At 39.1% G+C, this 23,382-nt stretch overlaps 1 protein-coding gene across 1 annotated transcript in view; it reads left to right on the top strand.

The window, feature by feature from the left end:
- Window positions 1-21,947, top strand: part of RAB2A (RAB2A, member RAS oncogene family) — a 90,285-nt gene extending 68,338 nt beyond the window's left edge. Inside the window, exons 7-8 of the mRNA XM_080800810.1 lie at window positions 18,517-18,585; window positions 20,627-21,947. Coding sequence (XP_080656936.1) covers window positions 18,517-18,585; window positions 20,627-20,722 — 165 coding nt within the window. The 3' untranslated portion in view covers window positions 20,723-21,947. The remainder of the gene's footprint in view (window positions 1-18,516; window positions 18,586-20,626) is intronic.
- Window positions 21,948-23,382: the final 1,435 nt, after the last annotated feature.

Genomic DNA, 23,382 nt, shown 5'->3' with positions numbered 1-23,382 from the left:
GTTTACAAAAAAGACCAACACGAAGGATCCTTATAATAATGGAAATGTTCTGTATCACTTATCAACATTTTGATTATATCAGTGCCCTAACAGTGTCCTATACGTTTCCAAGATTCTACCACTAGAGGAAACCAGGTAAAGGTTACACAAGATCTCTTTGTATTATCTCTTAAACATGCATGTGAATCTATGATTACTTCAGAAAGTTTTATCAAAACACAATAATAATAACCACATACAAACAACTTTAATTAAAGTTAACCTGTTCTTAAAGATCACAGTGACAATTTTTTTTTAAATAAAGATTAAGAAGCCTCACAATTGTATTACAAGAAAATACAAATGTGAGAATATGGAGGAGCATAGTTACAAAAGCTTAAGTGATTTTTTTTGAATTTATAAAGAATACAATTTCTTTTTCAAATTATTAAGTTAATAATTTAAGGGGGCACCTGGGTGTTTCAGATGGTCAAGCATCTGCCTTGAGCTCAGGTCATGATCCCAGGGTCCTGAGATCAAGCCCTGCATTGGGCTCCCTGCCTGGTAGGAAGCATGCTTTCCCTCTCCCACTCCCTCTGCTGTGTTCCTGCTCTCGCTCTGTCTTTCACTCTGTCAAATAAATAAATAAAATCTTTATATATTTTTTTAAAGGGTTTATTTATTTATTTGTCAGAGAGAGTGAGCACAGACAGAGTAGCAGGCAGAGGCAGAAGGAGAAGCAGGCTCCCTGCTGAGCAAGGAGCCCGATGTGGGACTCCATCCCAGGACGCTGGGATCATGACCTGAGCTGAAGGCAGCCGCTTAACCAACTGAGCCACCCAGGTGTCCCTAAATAAAATCTTTTTTTTTTTTTTTTAAGATTTTATTTATCCATTTGGCAGAGACACAGAGAGAGAGGGAACACAGCAGAGGGAATAGGAGAGGGGGAAGCAGGCCTCCCGTGGAGCAGGGAGCCCGATGCGGGGCTCGATCCCAGGACCCTGGGACCATGACCCGAGCTGAAGGCAGACGTTCAACGACTGAAACACCCAGGCGTCCCCCTAAATAAAATCTTTAAAAAGAAAAAATTCTTTTAAGTATGGCTCCTTGGGAACTCTCTCACATTTTTGCACAGAGCAATTTTTTTTTTACAACAACCAAGTTCTTCTATGCTGAATATTATGTGTTTTAGCTTATGCCTAACAATGAAGTTACTGTTCAGATTTTTATTATGCATACATAGGCTTTCTTAGTAAGATTGTTCAGAAGTAAGAAGAAATTATACTAGTGTTCATGAAAGAGACCCCTGAGCTACATAGAATAAGGAAGACCTGGTCAGAAGATAATAATGAATTTTACATGGGGCGAAGTAATCGAGGGAAGAACTCCAAAATTGGGCTAAACGTTAAGATGTCTTGCACTTTAATAAATAACCGAGTTTTTGGTTTTTTTTTTTAAGACTCTATTTACTCATTTGACAGATGGAGATCACAGAGAGGCAGGCAGAGAGAGAGGAGGAAGCAGGCTCACCGCTGAGCAGAGAGCCCGATGCGGGGCTCGATCCCAGGACCCTGGGATCATGACTCGAGCCGAAGGCAGAGGCTTTAACCCACTGAGCCACCCAGGCGCCCCAATAACCAAGTATTTTTAAAACAAACAAGATCATTCATGACCCTTTGTGCATGTCAGACTTTAAAACCTGATTAAATACATCATTAAGTAATGAGTATTTCAATGACAGTATACATTTATCCATTAGTTTATTTTTCTACATCACCTGTATTAAAGCATTTTGCTCAGCTCACAGTGAGGTTGATGGCACTATTTTAAATCAATTTAAACCATTGTCCCCACTTAAAAAAGTAAACCCATATACCCATCATCTGGCTTCAGAAGTTATCACCATTTTGACATTTTGATAGTTTTTTTTATTATGTCCTCTGTTTTTAAGGAAATTCCAGAAATATTTTACCGATAAATATTTCAGTGACAATAATTTAAAAAACACATAATAATACCATTATTATATGTAGCAAACTTAGTAGCAAACTTAACAGTAATTCCTTTATAATATCTGATAATCAAGTATGAATGGCATCCTTTTTATTTCATTCAATTGATGTTGAAAAGCAAGTACTGGTTTCTTTCTTTGAGGTCAGAAAAGACTAAGAGGTGTTGTTTCTGCTTTGAGGAGAGGGAAGGAGGAGAGCTAAGCATTCATCAGGCATCTGCCTTGGGATAGGTACTTGGCACCAGTGCCTGTGGCAGGAGAGCCCATACCTCAGTTGGAAAGTATACAGCTCATAAAATTGCAATATATGATCTCCAGGATTTCAGAAAGAATTAGCCTGCTAGAATTAAATCCAAAGAGGAATCATGATGAAACATGGGAGATAAATATGCTAGTTTTACAGGGTCTGTAGGTTCTTAGTGGCTTAGACTTGGCATTGGAGCACACAGGAATGAATTTCAGGGAAATTTGTTCTAAGTACTGTGTCTTATCATTGCCATCCTCTGTGGGAGAGGCAGTTCAGGACAGTGGGTGGAACCTTAGGCTCTGAACTCAGGCAGATAATTATTGTCAGCTTACTGCTTAACCTTGGAGGACCCATTTCTGGAAGAGTGGACGATGTTAGGAGTTAAAAGAGTAAGATAGCTATCTCAATGACACATCCTACTCACCCATTGAGAGTGGTAGTTGATTTTTGGGCAGCTCACAGAAGATCATTATCTCCCCTCTTACTTTTTTAAAATTTATTTGAGAGAGAGAGTGCATGTGCGTATGTGCGTACATGCATGCGCTAATAGGAGGGGCAGAAGGTGGGGAGAGGGAATCTAAGGCGAACTCCACATGGAGCACAGAGCCCAGCATAGGGGTTGATCCCATGACCCTGAGATCATGACCTGAGCTGAAATGAAAACTTGGACACTCAACAGACTGAGCCACTCCCATTATCCCCTTTCTGTAATCTATTGAGAGTTACTCAATTCCTAGCCAGTCCTGGACTGTAATACATAGAGAGGAACTTGGGAAACCCCTGCATTGAAAGACAACTCTCTTAAAGGCCATTTTTTTAAATATAAAATAAAAGAGAATTACAGTAGTTTCTCCTTATCTATGGGGGGATACGTTCCAGGACCCACGGTGGATGTCTGAAACTGCAGGTGGCACCAAACCCTATATGGAACTATATATAAAACACTATATATATAACACATTTAACATATATGTGTTTCTACACATATACACTGGTGAAAGTTTAATTCATAAATTAGGCACAGTAAGAGGTTAATAACAATAATTTAATTGATAGAGCAATTATAACAATATACCACAATAAAAGTTTTGTGAATATGGTTTCTAAAAACGTCGTCCTATGCTGTACTCACCTTGGTGATGATGTGAGCTGGTACATTGTCTGTGTTATAAGATGAAGTGAGGGGCGTGACATAGGCATTGTGATATAGCATTAGGCCGCTCTTGAACTGATTGTACATCAAAAGGAGGATCATCTGTTTCTGGAACATGGTTGACCAAGGATAATAGAAACCATGGAAAGCAGAACCGCGGATAAGGTGGACTACTCTATGTTAAAAGATAGAGAGATTTATATAGAGCCAGTGTCCTAATCATGGACCATTTGACTAAAAGTTCTTTTAGAAATTTAAACTTAGGGGCATCTGGGTGGCCCAGTCTGTTAAGCGTTCGCATTCGGCTCAGGTCATGATCCCAGGGTACTGACATCGAGCCCCACATCAAGCTTCCTTTTCAGCGGGGAGCCTGCTTCTCCCTCTCCCACTCCCCCTGCTTATGTTCCCTGTCTCACTGTGTGTGTCTATCCCTCTGTCAAATAAATAAATAAAATCTTTTAGAAAAAATAAGAAAAATTTTTTTAAAAATTTAAAACTACATTGTTATTTATTAAGGTTAAACCTGGTAGTATGATGATTCCTTTCTGTTTGTAACCAGACCTGTTGCCTTTTGCTCTTATGCTGTAATCTATTTTTATATTTTAGTCAAGATCTAATTACTATAATGCAAGTAGAGACCATGACATTTTTAACTCTTGTACTTCCCTGGAAGAGATTGGTTAATTTGCAGCATGAGATGACAGCATTTTTCCGACCTTAGTTGAGTTGTTGCTGAAAGTAAGTTTACTATTAATCTGTGGCTCTGTTGATTTACTATTCTGTTTAATGATTTCATCCATGAGAGATCTTTGAGGGGAAGAACAGCCAAATTGGCGTTAGAGAAAAATGCATAGGATAGCCCACAACAAAGAATTACGTGGTATAAATATCAGTAGTATTGAGGTTGAAAAACACTGAGCCAGAGTCATAGGATACAGTTAAAATCAGTGAAGCACCAAGAGCTCTGTGTCATACACGCGTCCTCTTTATTCATTTAGAAGTACGTGGGATGGTGTATGATGATCTTAAAAATGCTTTATTTAGGGGTGCCCGGGTGCCTCCGTCAGTTAAGCATCTGCCTTCAGCTCAGGTCATGATCCCAGGACCATGGAATCAAGCCCCAAAGTGGGCTGCCGGCTTGGGGATTCTGCTTGTTCTTCTGCCCATCCCTCTCCCCAGCACATGCTTTTTCTCACTCGCTCGTGTTCTCTCTCTCTCTTTCTCTCCCAAATAAATAAAATTGTTTTTTAAAAATGCTTTATTTCATAGCCGCCTGCATGGCTCAGTTGATTTGAGCATCTGACACTCGATGTCAACTCAGGTCATGATCTCAGGGTGGTGAGATCAAGGCATCAGGCTTCAAGCTCAGTGCAGACTCTGCTTGAGATTCTCTCCCTTTCCCTCAGCTCCCCATCCCCCCATGAACATGCTCGCTCGCTCTAAAATAAGTAAATAAAATCTTCTTTAAAAAGTGTTTTAGTTCAATGACGATCAGGGAGAAAGTGAGGACAGAGTGCTCTTATTAAGTGACACCACTCCTGCTTCTGTTTGGTGGGCTGTCTCTGACCTGTGAGTCCTCAGCTGTTTTCAGCATCTTCCTGATGATTTGATACCTGGATCCAGGTTCATTCTATCCCTAATCCCTCCTGACCTCCTTCCACGTCAGCCACTACTAACACCATCATTCAGCACTGCTCTACTTCAATACCTCGAACTTTTTATTTTCCTTAACTCTGCCCTCTCCTATTCCAGTTGTTTTGCTCTTGCCCAAATTTATGCTGCTGTTCAACTGGGATCTTAAATCTAAAATGACACCAAGACTGTACTTTCCAATATTTGGGGTGGGGAGGGCACCTGGCTGACTCACTCACTCAGTTAAGCATCTGACTTGATTTTGGCTCTGGTCATGATCTCAGGGTCGTGAGATTGAGTGTCACATCAGGCTCCATTCCGGACATGAGCCTGCTTGGGGTTCTCTCTCCCTTTCCCTCTGCCCCTCCCCTGCTCAAAAAAGATTATTTTTCAGATTTTTTAGAGAGCATAAAAATAAAATACCTTAGTCTGCCTAAACTAGAAATGACTTACGAAGGTAAGAATTCTTCAGACTAAGATCTACTGTTTATAAAGTCATATAAGATTAATACCACACACATATAAACATTAGCTATACACAAACATAGAAAGCTTTTCCATGTAAAACCCCCTCTATTAGCAAACTGCTATAGTATACAAATATTATGTTTAAGTATATTGGTTTCTAAACTATGTTATAATTTCTGAATTACAGATTATAAGAAGGGAATTCATTCTTCCTGTGAAGTGGATTTTAGTCACTCTTACACAACTTGTAATAGTTCTAGGTGTGCTATTATCATTTAGCCTTTTTGTTATTCACTGAGGAAATACACCCGTATCTGTGATAGTAGAAATACACCCCAGAATTCATCTCCTAAATGTCAGTGAAATCAGAAAGCCAAATTCAACCAAAATAGTCTTGTCTGTATAGTATTTCCACAGTAATAGGAGACCAGAGCCTAACTCTGGATTTTCAGTTTCTAGTACTGATTTTTTAAAATATGATATTTGGATGCTATACTCATACATTTGAGTTCCTAGCATGTGGAGGGGAAAACCCATTTAGTTGCCTATCATTTATTCAAGTAATATTTATGCTGAGTATACAGAGCATTTATAGTGAAATGAGGAAAATGATATTTTTTAGGAAATTTTAGGAAATGGATTTTTAGGAAATCCATTTTAGGATTTTTTTTAGGAAAATGAGTTTAGTCTCTATTTCTGACAAAAAAAAAAATCCCCTTGACTTCCATTTTACTAAAGATTTTGCTGATAAGAAAATAAGAATCAGCTATGTGACCAGCAGTAAATATTTTTGAATATTAGTTTTGGCTTCTGTTTTCAACCGAGACCTGAAGGTTATTGAGGACACCCAAGATACCATGTGTACCTGGTAACTGTCTGGCTCCTCAGGGAAACACCTCCTCAGCTGCTACCGGCTGGCAGTTCATTCTAGAACCACAGCTTTGTTGAGTGTCCTACTCTGCAGTGTCCCAGGAAAATCTGGCCTCTGTCGTCTACCCTGTGACAAACTGAGGAGTTGGTATGAAGATTACAGGAAACTCCTTCTGTCACTGGAATCCAGTGATGTTGGTTCCACATGTGTGGTGTCAGCATTTAGAAGAGTGTCTCATAAGTGAAAAGTGTATTTCAGAAGAATTTTCAGGTGATTAAAACATGCCAAGTACCTGAAACAATGCAGTTGTATATTTGTATGGCATGTTGTCAGAGTTCTTTCACATACGTTATCCCCTTTCCGCTGCGCCACACAGTAGAGAATAGCAGTAGTAAATACTATTCGATCCTTCTTTAAGGAGCATTAATTAAAATGATCACCTCTAGAGGTGCCTGGGTGGCTCAATTGGTCAAGTGTCTGCCTTCAGCTGGGGTCTTGATCCCCAGGACCCTGGGATCGGGTGCTTCGTTAGGCTCCCTGCTCAGCAGAGAGTCTGCTTCTCCTTCTCCCTCTGTCACTTCCCCTGCTTGTGCTCTCTCTCTCTTAAATAAAATCTTTTTAAAAAATTAAATAATAGGGGGGTTGCCTGGGTGGCTCAGTGGGTTGAGCCTCTGCCTCCGGCTCAGGTCATGATCCCAGGGTCCTGGGATCGAGCCCTGCATCAGAGCCTCTCCTCGGCAGGAGCCTGCTTCTCCCCCTCTCTCTGCCTGCCTCTGTGCCTATTTGTGATCTCTCTCTCTGTCAAATAAATAAATAAATCTTTAAAATAAAATAATAGAATAAAATTATCACCTCTGCATAAGGTTCCATGATCAAACGTGTTTAGGAGGAGCTGGTATGTATCCCCCTTGTAGAAAACCAGAATTCCCAGTAGTTTATTAGTTTCTGAGGAACCCCTGTTAAGAAGCTTGTTCACTTTTTATTTAACCCAGAGATTTCCCAGTGTGATTTAACCTTTTTCCCCCCCAAAAATGGAATTGAGGTAGGGGATATGTAATATCTGAAAAATGACTGGACCTGGCTGGCTCTGTCAATGGAGAATATGACTTTTGATCTTGGGGTCAAAAATGTGGGCTGGAGCCCCACATTGGATGGAGAGCTTACTTTAAAAATAAATAATATAAACAATCCCCCCCCCCCAAATCAGTTGTATTTAAAGCTGTGCTTCTTAAACATTAATGTGTGCTCAGATCACCTAGGAATCCTGTTAAAAATGCAGATTCTGATTTCGTAGGTCTGGGGTGTGGCCTGAAAGCCTGCATTTGGAACCTGCTGTCTAGTGTTATAGATGCTGCTGCTCCTAGGGCCGGGCTCTGAGGAGGGCAGAGACTGTGGAGTTCCTTCAGCTCTGCTAGCTAACGGAAGAAACTTGAGGTCTACTCTCTTTTTCTGTTCCTTAGAAACATTCCTTCAAACGATTTCATCCTCTCCTTCTCTAGTGATTCTTGGCTCTCAGCATATAATTAAATAATCAAGTTTCAATCATTTTAGAAACAAAAACCTGTCATTCCCAGTTCTGGATATGTTCTCTTCTATCTTCTTGTAAACTCCATCTCCATTTCCTCATTCTTTTTCACACCTCAGTTCACAGGTCGACTTCCTCTGCCATGGCCAAGGTTACTCTGGACCTCCTAATTGCCTGTTCTAACAAATACTTCCCTGTTCTTGCCTGAACCAGTTCCTTTGGGTATTTGAATCTTCAATAGCCTATGTCTTAAAGTGTTTCTTTTCCCCTGACCCTACATATAGTCATTTATTCAGTGAATATATATTGCTTTCCACTTGTGTCTTGTTATTTCTACCTGTGAAATATCTTCCCAAGTTGCTCTCTTCTCTCATTGCTATTGGATTCCCTGTCTTAATTTTTCAATCCTCTACATTGTTGCCTCTGAGATGTTCAGAAAAATGAAAATTGAATGTCACTCCCCAGTTTTACTAAACCGATGTGTAGTGGGCTCCCCACAGCTTCAGAATCAAACTCATTAGCTTGGAAGACAAGTCCCTTTATTGGCCAGCTCCATACAGTGTGTTCTCTGTATTCTACTAAGAGCTCACCAGCTGGGTGGTACTCTCTCAGCCTGCTTCCACAGAAAGTGTTCTCTACCCTTGAGATGCCCTTCCTTCCTACCTGATCCTTCAAGGATATAACAAAGTCTCATGCCTTCTCTTGGAATGCCATGACATACAACACACCTTCCCTGCCCCCTCAACCACCAGCCACCAGGCACATGCATATATAGTCAGCAATTCTGTGCTCTTTTCTCTGTGTTCATTCCTGTATCTTCCTGAGCATGAATTTATCTTAGCACTCTATCATGATGGTTGTTTCTCATGTTGGTTCAACATAAGGGCAGCATTCCCTGAAAACACAGACTATCTTTTCATCTCTGTATTCCCAGCACCTAGCACAGTTTCTCCCCTGTAGAGTAGATAATAAATGTTTGGACGGTGAAGTATTTATTTAATTACTTCAACCTTGTCCTTTTTCCTTCAATCTTAATCTTTTATGCTTTGGTCCCACTTGTTAATGTGCAGATGGAATTCTGTCTTAAACTTTTTTTGCTCTAAGCATTCTAAAACCCATGAGATTTTTGAAATCCCAGAACAAATTGCCTTCTCCTTTGATAGGAACTTCTTTCAGTAGCTTCCTAGGGTCTTGGTAGTTTGAAAAGATTTTTTTTTTTAGACCCAGGAATAAATGTCACAGAGATTACAGCAGGCTAGGAAAAATACCCCTTCCCAAAAGCCTCATGCTAACTTCATAAAGATTTCAAAATGCCTCAGAAGTGATGTATTATTGTATTATAATTATATATGTAACTGTGTGTGTGTATAGTTTTATTTATATTTATTTATTTAATTTATATATAAATATATGTTTAATATATATTTACATATTTAATATATATTTATATATAAATTATATAAATATATATATAAAGGTGGTGTGTGTGTGTCTGTGTCCTTCCCTGTCTTTCTTCCTGAGAAAATTCCATTTTCTCAGAGTTGTACATTACCAAAATTCATAGTACTATATTCTCTCTGGGGACTAAAGATGATTGTGGTGTGAATCGTGATTAAACTTGCCATTTGTTTGACAGTTGTCTCCTTATCAGATATTCTCACTCTCTTAGCCATTTGATGGGTTATTTTTCTCTGTGTGCATCAGTTTTACTTAAGGGAAACCAGAAAAATATATAAACATCAAACAATGTTGAGGCAAAAGTCTAGTAATTTAAAATATCTTTTAAAAAGTCTTAAACTCTTGGGGTGCCTGCCTGGCTCAGTCAGTGGAGCACTCGACTCTTGAACTCGGGGTTGTGAATTTGAGCTCCATGCTGGGTGTAGAGATTGCTTAAAATCTTGAGGGGCACCTGGCTGGCTCAATTGGAAGAGCATGTGACTGAGTCTTCATCTTGGAGTCATGTGTTCGAGCCCCATGTTGGCTGTAGAGATGAATTAAATAAATAAAGAAACTTAAAAAAAAATCTTTAAATAAAATATCTTAAACTATTGAAAAATCAAGGCTGACAGTTCCGGGCTTAGCTGCTAAAGTACTGAAAGATAGAACCAAGGGCGCCTGGTTGACTCAGTTAATCGTCTGCCTTCAGCTCAGCTTACGATTCTGGGGTCCTGGGATGACGTCCCACATCAGGCTCCCTGCTTGGCGGGGAGTCTGTTTCTCCTTTCACCCGTCTCCCTTGTGTGCTCATGCACGTGCGCCTCTCTCTCATACTCTCTCTCATGCTCTTTCTGTCTCAAAATCTAAGCATAAATAAATAAATAAATAAATGATAGATATAGCCAAGATAATAGCTGAAAGCATAGTCAACTAGCTAGCCCTAAGACAGATTGCAATAGCTTGCCAAGCCATCTGACAGGATAGGTGAATTTCTATGTCTAGGGAAAACACATGACTTGCGTAACCAAAAACACCCAATTTCAAGGCCCCTTGCTAATGTTTCTGTCCTGTCCCAGTACCTCCAAATTTAATTTGTGTTGAGAGAACATCTTACTTGCCTTGGGCTGTATTATAAGTGGTGGAACAGATATTTCTGTAAAGCTGGAATGTGGTATAAACTGAAGCTTTCTTGTCCCTTAACCCTGTTCTCAGTGTCAAGGGTACCACACAACTTTTTCACTGGAAATTTGACCTGTCTTTATCAGGTTTCCAGCATCCTTGGAGGAGTGTTTAATAAATACTTAGCGCCTAATAGGAAGATTTTGCTGACCATCATCAGTTTCTCCACTCCTTACTTGGCCATCACCCAGCAGAACTTGGATCATCCAAGCCAAACTAACTTTGAAATTTGCATCCGCTTTCTCTACTGAACTAAGGGAGCTAAACATTCCTGGAGAAATTCCTGCTGATATGTGCATTTCACACACTGACATACTCATGCACTTATAGTGCATAGTCATATAAGCACACAATTATCTAGATCACCAGCTACCAAGACTTTCCACTTGTATCTGACATAAGCATTAGAATTCCATGTGTCTAAAATAAACTCTTCATTCTCTCCTTGAAACCTGATTTTTTTTCCTTTTTATTTTTCTTAAAGATTTGTTGGTTTGTTTTAGAGAGCAAGTACTAGCAGAGGGAGGGGAAGAGGAAGAGAGAGAGTCATACTCCCCACTGACCATGGAGTCCAACACAGGGCTCGATCTCACAATCCTGAGATCATGGCCTGAGCCGAAAGCAAAGAGTTGGACGCTTAACTGACTGAGCCACCCAGGTGCCCCTCCTATTTTATTTATCTCAATTCATAGCATACCTTTCCATGTCAGGCATTTTAGCCAAAAGTGGAGTCACCCTTAAATACCTCACCATTCTTTCCCTGTTATTTACCAAGTCCTGTTAATTTCTCCAAAGTAGATATTAAGTTTGATCTTGCTTTCCATTCTTATTGCCACGGTTAATTGGTCGGGCCTTCATTTCTTATCTGGATTATTGTTTTAGACTCTCTACTGGTCTCCCTGTTGCCAGCCTTGCATCCTTATAAATTTTTCATAAAATAAAATGAACACATAAAAGAAAAGAAAATTCCTTTGAGTTGCGTTAAAGATAAGTGATCCTGATAAAGGGAAGGCCAATGTGGCAGAATGTCAGTCCTGCTGCTCTTGCTTCTGCTGCAGCTGTGTGTGGTCTTGGACAGATCATTTCTCCTTCTGCAGCTCAGTCCTGTCTATAAAGTGAGAGTTACTATAGACCAGATTTAGCAGTGGACCTCTCTCTTCTAATGAAACACAGGAAGCCATATGAAAGAAAAGCAGAGTGGGATGCCATGAAGATGAGGGGGAAAGAGGAGTTTCATTCTCCTTTCACTGGGCTCTCCCTGCTTCTCCCTCATCCCCTATAAGATGTCCATGAAATACAATTTGAAAGCTGTTTATTGTATTGGATGTTGTATGTATCTTTAGTTTCTTACTGAAACTAAATCAGATAGACTCAGAACATTTTAAAGCCACAGAATTTGAAGGAGTTTGTGTTTAAACTGCCTAATCTTGAGTTCTAGTCTGATGTTCCTTTCACAAGACTTCCCTGTCTTTGCATAACATTTAAGCCTTACCTTACTGTATTTTATTTTCAGGGCTCACTGTACATGTTGTATGTTGTTAATTTATTTTTTTAATGTTCATTTTTTAAAAATCAAGATGCTTTAATTCACTGAAGAATAGAGATAACCATTTTTTTACCATTTTTTTTTTTTTAAATTTTATTTGAGAGGGAGAGTGAAAGACAGCACAAGCAGGATGAGTAGCAGAGGGAGATACAGACTCCCCGCTGAGCAGGGAGCCCAGCGAGGGGCTCTATCCCGGGACTCAGGGATCATGACCTGAGCTGAAGGCAGACACTTAACCAGCTGAGCCACCCAGGTGCCCCTTGATCTTGATCACTATTTTCTCTCCTTTACTCTGCTGTGTTTCAGAACACATTCCCATTTCACATGTGTACCTTCTACTCTTTTGCTCCCCACACATCATCGCACTCACACATTTATGATGCTGAAGGCTAACAAACCATGAGTGCTTACTACTTGCCAAGCACCATTCTCAGTGCTCTACACGTTCATCCTCCCAACGATTCTGTGAAGTAGGCATTAATATCAGTATCCTCATGCTACAGAGACGATAAGCAGTGCGTCCAAAGCAACACATCTAGTAAGAGGTGGTGCTAGAGTTAGAACCTAGATGGTCTGGTTCTAGAGCTCTACCCTTGGCCATTCTACTAATCGTATAGGGAGAATGCCATCCCACAGATCTTCTTGGAAGCAGATGAAAGCAAATTGAAGTTAATTTCCTTATTTTTACACGTATTTTGAATTTCTTTCAGAAATAATGAAAACCTGTGCAAATTACTTAGCATAGTGACCCACCCATTATTGAGTACTTAGTAAATATTGGTTATTATTAGCATCATCACATGGACACCTGTAATGTTCATAGCATTGATTAGGAATTGAGAAGAAAACTAAACATTTTAGTTACCTCACATTTCCCAGTTCTAAGAAAAAAACTGAAGAATCAACTGATTGCACAGCATACTTTGCTGTCATCTAAGATTTTTATTTATTTAAAGACTTATTTTATGCAGTCTCTGCACCCAGCATGGGGCTTGAACTCACAACCTTCTGATCAGGAGTCACATGCTCTACCAACTGAGCCAGCCTGGCATACCCCTGTTCAAGATGTTTCAGTGAAACTTAAGATACTTTGATTTGTTTTGAATTCTTACCTATCAGATGGTATAGTTTTTCTCTTGCCACCAGATGGCAGCATGTGACATAAAGAAATAACTTAAATCTTTTACTTTATTGTAGACAATCTTCAGTATTTTGCTTTAAAAACTGTTAAACCATAATAAAAATGAAACATTGTTCTGTGTTCCCCTCTGCCTCTCTTCTTTCTCATTGGCTGTGAAGGAAGGCCCTTTAAGCGTATGATGTCCTTGGCCTCCATCTAGAGACCTCCCTCAGTCCTGCCCTGCACACATTCTCCCTCTCTCAGTGCAGAAAGTGTCTTTTTCCTTCATCTTCAACAGAGATTTAAGCCCTTGTTCTTAGATTCTCCCAGCTGAATTGTTTCAGTTCAGCAACCATAGGAACTCTATCCTCCTCTTCCCTGTATCTTCCATAGGACCTAGGGAAGTACTGAGTCTAAGGTAACAATTTAACAGATGCCCCTGGGTGAATGACACGTGGCAGGATATGCATCAACTAGTGTGTTGAATATATCTTAGAATTATGATGCATTTTGTGGTTATGTTTATTTTAATTTTTGCTAGGGAAGTTGCTGAAAATGGACTTAAATTTAGGTATTATTAGTGCCAGGGGCTGAAAGATTAGTGTCTGAGGTGGAAGGCAGTTAATGGCTAATGAAGGTAAAGAACTGACCATGGCAGTTAATCAAAGTAGGGCAAAGGGGAGAGCTAATGGTAAAATGAAGAGAGAGTCAGGCCTCTCCGATCCTGGAGTGCAGTCCTGCATGGGAAAGCAAGAGGCTCACAAATTAAGTTGGCTACACGGAAATCTGTTTCTACTTCATAATTGTGGATCTGCCTAGATACTGTTTGTTCCACAGTGCGAATAATGAAATCTCCCAACATCGGTTTCTCAGCAAATGTTTTTTCCTATTCTATAACCTATTAATACTCTGATTTGATTGTATTTGTGGAATATAGAAGCGTACAGTGTTCTTGCTTACAGTTCTGACTTATGTGGAGAAAAAGAGTGATCTTTAGGTTGTCGTGCTTTGACAGTATTTCACTAACTAATGCTAAAAATTTTCTGTAGGTGTGCCATTAACTTGCTTCATTTTTCTGATAATAAATAAGTGTTCCAGATAGATTAATTTGCCAGGTTGCAGCCTCTCTCCTTAATGACATGGACCATCGTCATTGGCACTTGTACTCTGCCATGAGGAGCTGTGAGATGTCCCCAAGTTTGCTGTCCCCACACCTGCTGCCGAATGCAGGCTCCCCCATTGCCTCTGCCCCTAATACTGCTTGGGTTCATCCCCGCCTACCACTCACAAACACGCTTCCCTTTTCTTTTTTTTTTTCCCCCCCCTAAGATTTTATTTATTTATTTATTTGTCAGAGAGAGCACCAGTTGGGGGATGGCAGGCAGAGGGAGAAGCAGGCTCCCCTGCTGAGCAGAGAGCCCGATGTAGGACTCAGTCTCAGGATTCTGGGATCATGACCTGAGCCGAAGGCAAATGCTTTAACCGTAAGAGCCACCCAGGTGTGCTTCCCCTTTTCTTTATCCTGCCCCCTCCTCAGAAATTATTTCTATAGCCTGGGAAATAGAAGTGAAACTGGTTAAAATTACATTTAGAACTGGAAGGAATTTCAAGTTAAGACTGTCCTATGAAAACAGGAGAGCTTTAGTGTAAAGGCTTTGTAGTATCTAGTTAAATTGTTGCTCATTTCTTCATTGCTGTCAGTGTTCTAGAGGTGTTTCACATTGTTACATTGCAACCTTGAAAAATATTTGTGGGGATTGCTTTTTAGTGACTAGAGTGAAATGAGCAATTAAAATTCTAGCCAGTTATTGTAAGAGGTATCTCTATCCTTCTGAGTTCTTAAAATGCTTGCAGCTCTGAGGGACAGATACTGTTTCTAACACCCAAGGCTCTTCTCTTAGAAGTTTCATTTCATCTCTAATAAGCCTTAAAAGTATTTGTTTAATGTTCATTGTATTTGGGGATTCAACAGTTTCAGTCGATAGCCACGGGCTTTTAAAATATGTGAACTAATGTCTGCATTTGTCACATCGGCCTTTAAGGACTCATTAAGATTGATAATAAATCATTTAATAATACATATTAAATATTAATTTTGCCATCATGTAAACAAAACAACCCATTTATATACTATTATCTTTTTAATATGCCCAGTGGAGTGGAAGATATTTTATTTCAGTATTTTCAGTATATAATCATGAGTTGGAAGGCAAGTAAATGTAGCATTGTCCAAAGACTATTTCATGGGGCGCCTGGGTGGCTCAGTAGGTTGGGCCTCTGCCTTCAGCTCAGGTCATGATCTCGGGGTCCTGGGATCGAGCCCCGTGTCGGGCTCCTTGCTCCGTGGGGCGCCTGCTTCTCCCTCTGCCTCTGCCTGCCTCTCTGCCTGCCTGTGTGCTCTCTCTCTCTGACAAATAAATTAAAAAAAAAAAAAAGACTATTTCATTGAGATGATGAGAATTATGAAAGGAAATATAACTATTTGTATATATTTTAACTTGTGATGAAATTAATTGCGTGTCATTCTGATATAAAATACATTTTTTGTAAGATTTTTAAATTTATTTATATGACAGAGAGAGAGACAGCCAGAGAGGGAACACAAGCAGGGGGAGTGGGAGAGGGAGAAGCAGGCTTCCCGAGGAGCAGGGAGCCTGATATGGGCCTCTATCCTAGGACCCTGGGATCATGACCTGAGCCGAAGGCAGATGCTTAACGACTGAGCCACCCAGGCACCCCAGATATAAAATACATCTTAAGTCCATTGAGTACAACTGTTCTTAAAGGTACTTAAATATTAAGTACTATTCAGTACTACAAAATTAGTAGTGACAAAAATCTTAATATCGCATGGCTTTCTTGAGCCAGTTTAAAATGATTCATCAACAGATTGGCAAAAATGTCCATTTTTTACATAAATTGGCACATTTAGTGTCTTTTATAAAACAAACTCTTGTTTAGGGGCGCCTGGGTGGCTCAGTGATTAAGCATCTACCTTCAGCTCAGGTCATGATCCTGGAGTCCCTGGATTGAGCTCCGCATCAGCTCCCTGCTCAGCGGGGAGCCTGCTTTTCCCTCTCTGCCTGCCTGCCTGCCGCTCCCCCTGCTTATCCTCTCTGTCTTTCTCACTGTCAAATAAATAAAATTAAAAAAAAAATAAACTTGTTTATATGAAGTTGTAACTCCTTTATGGGCTCTTGTAGTTCTGTCTGATGTTCTAGGGAGATGTATACATGCAGGGGCCCCTTTAAGGATTTCAAGCCCTGTGAATTTATGAATCTGTTGACTTCAATATTTAGTTAGCCCGGTTTCTGAGACCATCAACCGTAATTGACATATTATTGGAAATAAAGTTAAGTTTTCCCTTATTTATAAGGGTAACTTCAATTTTAAAGAATGTGAATCAATTCAGAGTTGGCTGGAAGCCAGTTTCTCCTTCACTGTAACTCCAGCGCACACGAAAAGCGCACTCGCTTCCTAAGTGCCTTGTGAATCTGCAGTGATTAATTCTTCTCATTATTTTGCTGCAAATTCTCATGACCCTCTCTGATGATTCGATCAGCCACTTAGAGTTTATGCATATTCATATCTCCGCGCCCCTGCCGCAGTCACTTGCGTCTTTGCTGCCGACTGGTGTGTTCTTGGTGCAGTAATTGAGCTGCGGTAGATTGATTACTCTGGGGAGCTGTAAGGCCTTTAAAGGTGAAAACATATCAGTCCTGTTAATTAGGAAACAAAAGCTCCGGTGGCAAGTTCAGCCATGAAATGTTTCCAGTGTGGAAAAGATGAAAAGTAGGATTGGTTCCTTTCCATGAACCTGTTTACTTTTTAAATTTGGACTTAAATCTGTGGCCGTGCTAGCGGAGAATTGCCTTGTTTTATGAATTTCAGAGAACGCTTGCTGAAGGGGACCTAACTTAGAAAATGAATGCTGTTATCTGTGCTCTCTCAGATGGGATAGTTTAGAACACGAGTTTATGAATACCTTTGGTAGCACTGGCACTATTCGTATAAAACATCTCAATATTTATTTGTATTTATTTGTGTTTTTAGTAATCTTTACCATCACCGTGGGGCTAGACCTCACAAACCCAAGATCAAGAGTCACATGCTCTCCTGACTGAGCCAGGTGCCCTCTAATAGCTTACTGTTTTACATACAGAATCCTTGTGGATTCATTTGGTGTTTAGAGGCTTAATTTGGTCAGTGTTTTAACAATGATTTTTTTTTTTTTTTTTGGTCAATTTAGTAGGATGCTACATGGGAAAAGGGTGAAACTTCAACACAGCATAAAAGTTGAGCTGCTTTTTATCTCTTTATCATAAGCATCTTTTGATTCTTTCCCTCTTAAACTGTATATTAAGTAATACATTGCCCTGGTGAAAAGGATCGTGTATGGAACAGTGGTCTCTAAGAGTAACCTCGTTTCAGCATGGAAGTTCATGCAATGTATCGAACTGACATCTTTTTTCTTATCCTGCCCCCTCCAGTGATGAATTTTTCTTTTGGGATATATTTCATATGCCACAAAATTTACCCTTATTTTAAAGAATACACGTCAGTAGGGTTTTTTTGTTGTTTTTTTTTTTAATTTCTTTCACGTCAGTAGGTTTTAGTATATTCACAGAGTTGTGCAACCATCACCAATATCTGACTCCGGAACATTTTTATCACCTCAAAAGAAACCCCATACCGCATTATCAGTCACTCCCGGTTTCCCTAATCCTTGACAACCAGTAATCTCTTTCTTTCTATGGATTGACCTCTTCTGGACATTTCAATAAATGGAATCATGCTATGTGTGGTTTTTTACATCTGGTTTCTTTTAGCATAATGTTTTCAAGATTCATCCACATTGTAGTATGAATGAGTACTTCATTTTTTTTTTTATGGCTGAGTAATATTGCATTGTAAGGTTATAACACCTTTTGCTTTTTACTCATCAGTAGATTAACATTTGTGTTGTTTCCACTTTTTGGCTATTGCTGCTGATAATGAACATTCGTATACATCCTTGCCTTGTTCTTGATCTTTAAGGAAGCTTTCGATCTTCACCACTTGGTATGATGATAGCTGTGAGTTTTTCATAGATGCTGTTGAGCAAGTCCCCTCCTAATCCTATCTTGTTGAGTGTTCTTATCATGAAAGGTTGTTGGATTTTGTTAAATGCTTCTTCTGCCTCTATTGAAGTGATCATATCGTTTTTGTCCTTTATTAATTAACATGCTGTATTACATTGGTTGATTTTCTTCCATGGAACATAAGGAAATTCTAGAGTTTTTACATAATGTTCTTTTACTATTGTGATTTTAAATAATTTGAATCAATTTCTCTACTTTATATTTCAGGCATTTATTAATACAGCAAAAGAAATTTATGAGAAAATCCAAGAAGGAGTCTTTGACATTAATAATGAGGTATATATACATATATATATATGTATAAATAAATATTATTGGCTAATGTTAATTTAGAGTTGAATTTTAATTATGACATGGATTTAGGAGTTTAGATTTTTTGAAATTCATAAAAATGGGTCTGTGAGGCCCGTTAACACATTATTAGTTTATAATCCTCTAACTAAAGATTTGTTCTGTGTTCTATAGTAGGTAAATGTTTATGTTCTAGTAGGGCATCACTTTGTGAAAATGGATTAAAAATAAGTGACCATTTATTGCACACACTGCAAAAAAAAGATAAACCCTCCAAAGAGAGAAGAAAACCCACTTTCATCCATGTGTCCATATGGTGTCCTCTGCTTTGGGGAATAATTTTCTAGTGTGTAAATGCACGTACTATGTTACTAATGCAAGAGGCTCTCTCTGTTATCTAGCATGAAAGAGGAAATACCCAATTTGGAAATGACTCCCAGTATAGCATAGCATGTTTTCAGGAGACTAATATATGTAATTGGCAATTGGCATTGTTTTTGGTTTTGTCTTCTTTGTAAAATTATTTGACGAATATGATTAGGATGAAATGTAAAGCTTTGAAGCATATAATTCAGTGTTTACCAAAGGTTATCCTTCTGACCTAACTCCCCACTATGCACTTATTTATTTCAGAACGTTTATGTGGGTATATGGTAGATTAGTTACTTTGACATAAATATTTTTGCCATTCCATATTGAGACTTGGTGCTCCCAAGAGAAAAACCCTTATCCCTCCCACAGTTGCAATTAGGAAAGCACGGTGTTAGGAATCCTTTATTGCGTATGTGGCACCTGGCCTGTACATACATAAGGCTCTTCCCTATAGGTCTCAATATTCCTTGCTAAAACAGACAACGGTCTACCTGAGGTTTCCAAAAAGTACTTGATTTTCTTGTTTCTTTTAATTTGGAGGTATTATATTTCCTAAATCCTATCTTCTAGGCTTCTGTGCGGCAGATTTGGAGTTACTTTAAAGACAGCAGTCAGAGACTAATGCCAGATAACTGCAACAGTAATTGGGCCTCCGTTTAAAAGGGAACACTCACTGTTTCTGTCTGGTTTCATATAGTAGCTGACTGCTTTGCTGTGCGCAGGGACTCTTCGAGTGTAATGTGCTGTCAGGAGCCAACAGGCCGTGCGATTTATTTGGCCCTGTGCCAAGTCTGACTCCTTGATTCCTCAAGAAGTTGCTACCAGCCCAGAGGGGGCAAAACCAATGAGCCATAGGGCATGCTTTTTATTAAAGAGGAGTCAAAAGAGCGAGAAGAAACCACATCAGCTGCTGTCAATACTGAGCGAGTGCCAGAAACCCCCAGGCTACTACCGGGGCAGAGCAACTGCCAAGCACTATAAAGCTGAGATTTACTGTGACGGAAAGTTTCCTTCAGAGCTTAATTTCTGAAGCTACTGTATTACTTTTCTCCAAGTGTTGTGTTTGTAGGTAAAAATCCACTTGAGGGAGTGAGGGCTGAGACAGAAGTGTGAGTTTGATGAATGAAAGAACTACTCTGTGTGTGGGTTCTTGGCAAGCTGCCACGTCTTTGGGGATCATAGAAATTATTGATGACACAGAACACTCATATGCCCTTAGCCCGCGCAGCTGATTCAACATGGGGCAGAAACGCCGTCTAGAGAAAAGCTTGGACGTCATCTTAGAGCAGTACAGGGCTGTGCGTATTTTTACCCTTTAAAGATGACTTGCAGTAATCGTTTTAAACAGCGTCTCCATTCTGGGAACACCCCGCCAAGCGGCACTTCGGGTTCTGTCTACTCACAAGTACCTGGGAGGATAAAGGATTCTTTTCAGAAAGATTTCCACAGTATTATTTTCAAAAGGAAGGAACATCCCCCTCAGAGATACTGTTGTAATGGCGGCAAAAATCCGCTTAATGTCTTTTTTTCCCCCAGTCATTTGTGGAGAAATTATGTCATTTAGAATTCAATAGAGTTCTTTAAATTTAGTTAAACTCTACTATCTGGTTGGGGCCCGTTGACATTTTTTATCCCTTTACCCTTTCTCTTTCAGGCAAACGGCATTAAAATTGGCCCTCAGCACGCTGCTACTAACGCCACACACGCAGGCAATCAGGGAGGACAGCAGGCCGGGGGAGGCTGCTGTTGAGTCCGTTTTTACTGTGTCGCTGCCCAAATGCGGCTCCTCACTTCCTCTTTCACTCTCTCCTCCTGCTCAGCTGAGACATGAAGCTATTTGAAATGGCTTTATGTCACAGGAGACTTTAATCCTTCAAATTCTTGTATAACTTTGAATAAATGGTTAATGTTCACTTAAAAAAGACAGATTTTGGAGATTGTATTCATATCTATTTGCATTTGATTTCTAGGTCAATTGATGTGATTATTTTTGTTAAATGTTGTCTTGTGCCCTTACCTACGAACTGAACTGTATTAAACACTACAAAGTCATCTTGAGTATTTTAAATCAGTTTGTGTGGTTAGGTTTCACACCTGTGGTGACCTAATGTTTAATATTCTAGAACTGTCCTCAAAAAGTTTGTCAATTTTCAAGGCTGTAAGGAAAACCAGAAGGACTCTTTTAATTCTGTATTTATCATTTACTTTCTGTATATACAGTTTAACCTGCTTGGGTGTACTTTGCCAAGCTTGAATTCTTTAATGCATTTGCATAAATTCTATACTGTTTAGAGCTTAAAGCTACAGAAGCATTGTTAGGAATTGCTTGGACACTGAATTTTAAACTTTTTGACATTGTTAACAAGCATGTTCATCTTTTCTTGTCACTAGTCCAAGAAAATATGCTTAATGTACATTACTAAAGGCTATGTATGTGTTAACCTGTTTTAATGCCAAAAGTTTGCTATATGTCCACAGTTTCTTTAAGACCTCTTCAGAAAAGGATTTGTTTGCCTTAATGAATACTGTTGGGTACAAACACAGTATAATGAGTGAAATGGGCAGAAGCAAGAACTCCCTACACCTAAGCGACTCCAAGAAGAATGAATGTCCACATTTAGATGGCACATTATGAGGACTTTAATCTTTCCTTTAACACAATAATGTTTTCTTTTGCTTTTATTCACATGATTTCTAAGTATATTTTTCATGCAGGACAGTTTTTCAACCTTGATGTACAGTGACTGTGTAAAATTTTTCTTTCAGTGGCAACCTATAATCTTTAAAATATGGTAAGCATCTTGTCTGTTTTGAAGGGGGATATGACAGTAAATCTACCAGATGGAAAATCCTGTCAAAAGCAGAAAAGCTTTAGTAATTTACTCAGTGTGGTGGTTTTATCCTTTTTTTTTCCTCCCTTGGTCTATAATGAAATTGTTACAGCAGTGCAAAATAAAATCCTATGTATAAATGTGTTCCTTTTTTTATTATGACCACATCATTTAAAAAAATTTTTTTTTAGTACATCCACATCTCTTTATTTGAGCATATTTTTTAAAGGGTCAGCATGTTTTAATACCTTTTTAAAAAATTTTGCTTAAATGTGATCAGACTTAACAATATTGAAATCCTTTTTGTGACAGATGATGTAAGCAAGTATTTGCTACCTTTCAGCCAGCATAAAAGTGCATTCAAACTAGAAGAAGGGTTTATAAAGAAGTTCTAAGTATGAAACTACTTTCAGTTCACTCACTGACTTCAATCTTCTGTGGGTCTTCCTTGAAGATTCAGCAATACTCTCGTCAGAGCCCTGCCATTACTCTTGTGGGAAAACACCTACTGTCATCTTAGGTTTGTTATAATGAACACCCTGTGGCCAGAGGGAAAGGTGAGAGGAAACCAAGTTTCTTGAGGATTGTTATTATAAACTTGTCTCTCCTTAAAGTGGTCATATAAAATTCACTGTCATTAATGATGAGTAAAAAATGTTGAGACAACCAAGACTTGTTCTGCTCTGTACTGGGAAGAGGGTGCTTTTTTGGAAATTGTTATTTTGAAGCCACTGTTAACTTTACCCAAAGTTCAGTGTGTTTCTTTTCCATGCCATCTCCCTAATTCTTCTATAAATCAAGTATAGGAGGAGAAACAAATGGTAAGCACAAACAATAGCAGACTAGCACATGTATTTTAATACCCTAAGAAAAGACAGAGCCCTCCTACAGCCCTTACCACAGGACCCTTAATCTGCTTCCGACTTGGGCAGCGGGGTGAGTAGTAGACTTCTCTATAATTCATTACCACTTCCTCCACAAAGCTCATCTACTATTAAAGAGTATGTGTGATGAACCCTTTACATCGGTTGACAAAGAAAACAGTGTTGGCTTCTACTCTTTGCCCATTTTATTCCTATATTCCTATCATTAATACTATAATATTGGCACCTGTAGTTGAATCGTTAATACTATAATTGAGTCTTTAATTGAACTTTGATTAATTTCTGCAGCATCTGTGGATACACTTCAGAGCCAAAAAAAATCAGTCACTAAAAAACTAAATACAACTTTTAATGTCTTAACATGTAACATTCCAAAGTTGTAATCTTCATAAAGACTGTGTTACTATTTGTCTTCTGAATTTAAGACAACTGAATCGGGAGCAAATTCTTGAAAGAGTAGCATATAATTTGGTATGTAATTCAAACAACATGGGAGCTGAACCAAAACTTCATACACAGTTTGTTTTTAATTTTAAAATAGCCTGTTAACAGGAAAATAGCCCCTATTTGTCCTCATAGTCAAGAGGGTAGAAATGTAAGTGATAACCAAAATGTGTTTAACCACTCAAGCAGTGATTTATGTCTGGCTTTGGCACACATTAAATGTTCTCTCATAGGTAGTTGAACCCTTTCAA

The sequence above is a fragment of the Martes martes genome, assembly GCF_963455335.1.
Source record: "Martes martes genome assembly, chromosome: 4".
Classification (NCBI taxonomy): domain Eukaryota; kingdom Metazoa; phylum Chordata; class Mammalia; order Carnivora; family Mustelidae; genus Martes; species Martes martes.
Note: the sequence above shows the minus strand (reverse complement) of the source record. Positions and strands in the feature narration are given on the sequence as shown.